This window comes from Cotesia typhae, unplaced genomic scaffold (assembly GCF_013202065.1).
Source record: "Cotesia typhae breed Kobodo isofemale line unplaced genomic scaffold, CoteBio_Ctyphae scaffold_91, whole genome shotgun sequence".
Taxonomy (NCBI): domain Eukaryota; kingdom Metazoa; phylum Arthropoda; class Insecta; order Hymenoptera; family Braconidae; genus Cotesia; species Cotesia typhae.
The window spans coordinates 1640001-1644994 of NW_027423781.1; the positions used below are offsets into that span (position 1 = coordinate 1640001).

Consider the following 4994-nt stretch of genomic DNA (forward strand, 5'->3'; position numbering starts at 1 on the left):
TATGTACTAATTGGTGGTAAAAATTTTAGTTTAATTTTACCAACAGAAGAAATGAGAAATCGTTAGTCGGTAATTCAGGAATTGTAGCATGATATCAATTATAATTATTATTATTATAATAATAAATGTTAATAATATTAAAATTTTTTTTTACTTTCAGTTTTCCTAATATTCGTCAAAATTCTTTATTTTAATTTAAAATTTAATAATTTTGAAAAATATGTGGATCAAACCCGAGCTAAGAATCGAACTCAGTTCTTCTTGATTACATTGATTACATTTGATTACAAGAAGATTTAGAATGGCCTATTTTGCCCCTAAAGTCATTATTTTAGGAGTTATGGCCACTTTTATGTTTCAAAATTTCTAACTTAATAATAATCATAATAATAAATTTTTTTTTCAGCCAGAAGTTCTTGAAAAAAATAATCTCAACAAATTTCATAATTTATTAATTTTTGACCTCTAAATGAATCCATCAGCAAACAAAACTACTGTACTGAAAAATGTAAATAAAACTTCAGAAAAATCTAAAATCAACAGATTCGGTAGAATCTGGCGCCAAGTTCCGTTCTCAAGCCAGACTACCGAGTGTGTATATACCGTAAGCAGAATCGTTTTTTGAGGTTACAAGTTTTTTTTCAAATTTAATTTGATTTTTTTTTTATATGATATTTTATAATAGTAGTTCATGCTTTTTATTACGCGTATTACTTGATTATTAACAATTATCTTTATAATTTTTATTTAAAATTATTAAAAATAATCAGCACAAACTATAGCGACCCAGATTTTTAGATTTTAACTTTATTCTTATGTAAAAAGCGGACGGCCAGAGACTAAATAATATAACGATGCATGCTAATCTTATGATAGATGGAAAACTACAGTGAAAAAAAGATATTTGACAGCTTGCAATTACACACGCCAGGCGGCGCAAGAATAACTTTTACATGAACTATAGCTTAAAGGGGATAGTTTGCCACCGGAAATGTATTAAATTAAAATTGTCAATTTTTATTATAATTACAAAAAAAACTGAAATCCGAACAAAAACAGTTTCACTGTAAAAAAATCGTGCCAAGTCCACGTTCATAAGACTATTAAGAAAAAAAAATTTTATTTCTTTACAAAAAGATATAAAATAAAAAATTAAAAATCCAAGTAACCGATATGGTTGTATATGATTTTCGAAAATTAAAAAAATTTTTGTAAATTTAAAAATTAAAAGAAACAATTTTGGAACGTATTTAGTGTGCGTTATTGTGTACTTCAATTTTTTTAAGTGTCCTAGTAGATACAATTTAGGAATTTCATAAAAAGTGAAATATTTCGTAACTACGCACACTAAATACGTTCCAAAATTGTTTCTTTTAATTTTTAAATTTACAAAAATTTTTTTTTAATTTTCGAAAATCATATACAACCATATCGGTTACTTGGATTTTTTAATTTTTTATTTTATATCTTTTTGTAAAGAAATAAAATTTTTTTTTCTTAATAGTCTTATGAACGTGGACTTGGCACGATTTTTTTACAGTGAAACTGTTTTTGTTCGGATTACATTTTACTTTAATCCCTAGAATTAACAAACTTTATTTTCAAGCCGGAAATAGTTAAAATTTTTTGGTCAGAAAGCTTAGTCATAATATTTCAATTCTCAAAATTCACGTTCTACTAATTCAGCTCGAGTGCGTGGTCATCAATTGTTCTTAAACATCACACCTGACAGGTTGGAAGTCTATTGGATATCTAACAACAATTTAATTATTTGTAAAGTCATAAATTTTGTTAGTGTTATTTTTAAATAACTACTAAATAATTGAAAAATGGATTGGCGCGACATTGCGTACCCACTGAGTCTTCTCCTGATGTGCTTTGTCTTTGCAAGAATTCTTGTCTTTTTTTACTGTCTCATGATGGTCGCCCATCAACCAGTGAAACGATCTTCATGAGTTGTCCAGGTGAGCTTTTTTTTTTTTTTTTTTATTTCAATTAATTAATTTATTAAAATTCGTTATTTTTCGTACAATTTATTTTTTAATCAATTAATTTTCTAAAAATTTATTTTTGCTGTCAATTATAATTGTATATCTAAATTTTTCAGAATAATTTAAATTTCAATTATTTATTGAAATTTTTCATGACTAAAATTTGATTTTTTTCTCCAATTTTTTTTTATTTTTCAATTAAATATTCAATTAATTTTTTGACATTAAAATTAAATTTTTCGCGCCAAAATATTTTATCCAATTTTTTTTTTTTTAAATTTATCAAAAATTAATTTTAGTAAAAAATTGTAATTATCTATTACTATTTTTTTTTTTCAGTTACGACCAGTCTCGGACGCCTGAAACAAATATCAATTTTTAATTAAAATTTACAAAAAAAATAAAAATAAAAATTGTAATTTAAAAATAAATCATTAAAAAAAAAATGATTATTTTTTTGTAATTAATAAAATTTTTTTATGGCAATTAAAAAAAATTTTTTTAACTATTAGACTTAAATTTCAATTATTGTCAACTTTATTATATTTTTGGAATGTATATAGATTTTTTTTTTGTAATTAATTATGATAACTTGATTACAATATTCTTGAATAAAAAAAAAAAATTAAAATTAACTCTGGTCATGGTGATTGCACAAAATCTCAATAGTTTAAGCGGGGATGATTTCAGTTTTGTCGTCCTTGGTGATCAATTGCAAAAGGCTTCCTGATTTTGGACGATCAATCTTGTTTGCCCACTTCCAAAACATCCTGAAAAAAAAGTGTGTATTAATAATTAGTAATTAAATAAAAAAAAAAATTTTTTTAATTTTTAGAGAAAAAAAAAATTAATTTTTTTTTGAGATTATTGGTAACGCACGTATTTTTTTATAAAACATGTAGAAATGCAAAAAAAAAATTTTTTTTTGAACTAAAAATTTTTTTGGACTTAAAAAAAAATATTAGAATTTTTTTTAACATTAATAAAATTTTTAAAACACATATTAAACCACAAAAAAAAAATGAACATACTCTGCTACAAACTCCAACGGTGTCCAAGAAGTGGTATCAGCCTTAGACATCCACTTTCGATTCATCGGAGTGTCCAAAGTGACCGGTAAAATAGAAACGACCATGGCCTCCTTGGGTAGACCGCTGTTTTCGTCAGCCAAGGACTTGGTGAGCTGGTGAACAGCAGCCTTGGCCATTCCGTAGCCGATCATCCCTGGAGTCCCTTCCAGAGCAGCCTTGGCGCCAGTCAAAGACAGGAACCCTCCTTCCTTCAAGTAGTGGACAGCTATGCTGCTAGCAATCGTCGAGCTCCAGACACTCTGCTTCCACATCAGCTCACTATTCTCCAGGAAGTCCTTGTGGGCCGCGTTTCCTCCGGCCCAACCTCCGGCCACGCAGATTATCCCGTCTAATTTTTCATCCTTGAGGATTTCTTTCATCTGCGAAATTATTGTTGACTCTTGTTCCTTCCAAGTGTGGCTGCTGTTTACTACTATGTTCACGTCTGCTGACTCATTTTCTTTCATGTCGATGTTTCCGACCCACTGAAAATTTTACAAATTTATTAAAAAATTGTTTGGAAAAAATTTTTTTAATTTTTTAAGAAAATAAATTATTTTAACAATAATAAAAATAAAATAATTGATTTAACAGATAATTGATAATTTTAATAATTTTTTTAACAAATAAATTATGGCAAAAAAGATTTATAAAAAAAATTGACATTTAAAAATTTTTGAAAACTAAAAATGCAATTTTTTAAAAATAATTTTTTGGACAAAATTTTTTTGTTAAAAAAAATTAAAAAATTGTCAACAGCTAACTTTAATGTCATAAAATTTTTAGCAGTAATTGATTGTTAACTTCAGTATTATTTAATAAATTGTAAAAAATAAAAATTAAACCTAACCTTACTTAATTATTTTTATAAAGTTTAAAAAAAATTATTTTTCATTAAAAAAAATATTTTACAGCCTAATAAATTTGAATTAAAAAATAAAAAAAAAATTCAACAGCTGTTATAAAAACTCTCTCTGAAAATTTAATTTTTTTGAAGATAAAAATAAATGAATTAAATTATTAGAATTATTAATTAATATTTAATTAGAAGATAAAATAATAATTACCCATTTTTTGGCCTTAAATTGACTGACACACACAGATCCAAGAGCTCCTTTGCCTCCGTAAATAAAAACACGTCCCAAAACGTTGGATGCCATTGCGACTTTGTTACTGCTGAAAATAAAAGATTTATAATTCTATTTATGTATGTATTTAATCTATCAACTTACATTTCAGATAAATTATTGTGCAATTAGACAGAAACGGGTTATTATTATTTTTATTTAATGCTCGCCGGTTAGTAGGATGGATTCCTTTCACTTGTTGAGTATCGATACAAGTACTGAGTTGTGAGTTATGACAGTTGTGTTGTTGTTTTTTAATCTGTTGCGCCATCTTAGAAATGTCAGCTGCCTAGGCGCCTGAAAAAAACAAATTTTGAATTTTTTAAATAAAAAAATTTTATTTTTATTTTCTGGAATTTTATTTGAGAAAAATTTAGAATTTTTGAATTATTTAAAATTTATTACATTCAAGTTAGCTGTCACTTGACAATTTTTTTATTTTATCCAACAAAAAGATTTGTTCAAAAAAATTATTTTTTATTTTTTTTTTAATTTCTAGAAATGTCAATTTTTTTTTCTTATTTTTTTTTGCCATAATTTATTTGTTGTAAAATTTTTTAAATGATTAAATATGTGCTACATTAATTTTAATTAAAAATTTTAGAATGCGGAAAAAATATTTCTTAATAATCCTCTTTTAAAAAATTTTTAAAAAAATTCAAATTTTCCCGCGCTTTTTCACCAATTAAATTCCCTGTTGGCTTCTATAAAACCCTTCAAAATGGCGTCCTCCCCTCTCTTGTCCGGCGTGAACAGAGCAAAGAGAGTGTAGTGACATCAGAAACTTAAAATTAAAGAGCTCCGTG

At 25.8% G+C, this 4994-nt stretch overlaps 1 protein-coding gene and 1 long non-coding RNA gene across 3 annotated transcripts; one reads left to right on the forward strand and one right to left on the reverse strand.

The window, feature by feature from the left end:
• The first annotated feature begins 1284 nt into the window (after window positions 1–1284).
• Window positions 1285–2487, forward strand: LOC141537325 (uncharacterized). Its single transcript, XR_012480912.1, has 2 exons — window positions 1285–1964; window positions 2331–2487. It is a non-coding gene; the product is annotated as an uncharacterized LOC141537325 (long non-coding RNA).
• Window positions 2488–2505: 18 nt separating this feature from the next.
• On the reverse strand, window positions 2506–4452 carry Dhpr (dihydropteridine reductase). 2 transcript variants are annotated; one of them, XM_074258224.1, is made up of 4 exons: window positions 4294–4452; window positions 4129–4237; window positions 3023–3546; window positions 2506–2761 (listed from the first exon to the last, which is right to left on the reverse strand). In XM_074258224.1, exons 2-4 carry the CDS (start codon window positions 4219–4221, stop codon window positions 2662–2664), a joined length of 717 nt encoding a protein of 238 aa, XP_074114325.1. In that variant the 5' UTR covers window positions 4222–4237; window positions 4294–4452; the 3' UTR covers window positions 2506–2661. The 2 variants fall into 2 exon arrangements, with proteins under 2 accessions (XP_074114325.1, XP_074114326.1); XM_074258225.1 differs by having other exon boundaries at window positions 4129–4234; window positions 4294–4447.
• Between the last annotated feature and the right edge of the window lie 542 nt (window positions 4453–4994).

What these genes read in the sequence shown, in the direction of transcription:
- Dhpr (XM_074258224.1), bottom strand. Translation starts at nt 4,221, where the DNA reads ATGGCATCCAACGTTTTGGGACGTGTTTTTATTTACGGAGGCAAAGGA. An exon ending in AATTTAAGGCCAAAAAATGG is followed by an intron (nt 3,547 to 4,128) that starts GTAATTATTATT and finishes TAAAATTTTCAG; the next exon opens with TGGGTCGGAAACATCGACAT. An exon ending in CCGTTGGAGTTTGTAGCAGA is followed by an intron (nt 2,762 to 3,022) that starts GTATGTTCATTT and finishes CTTTTTTTTCAG; the next exon opens with GATGTTTTGGAAGTGGGCAA.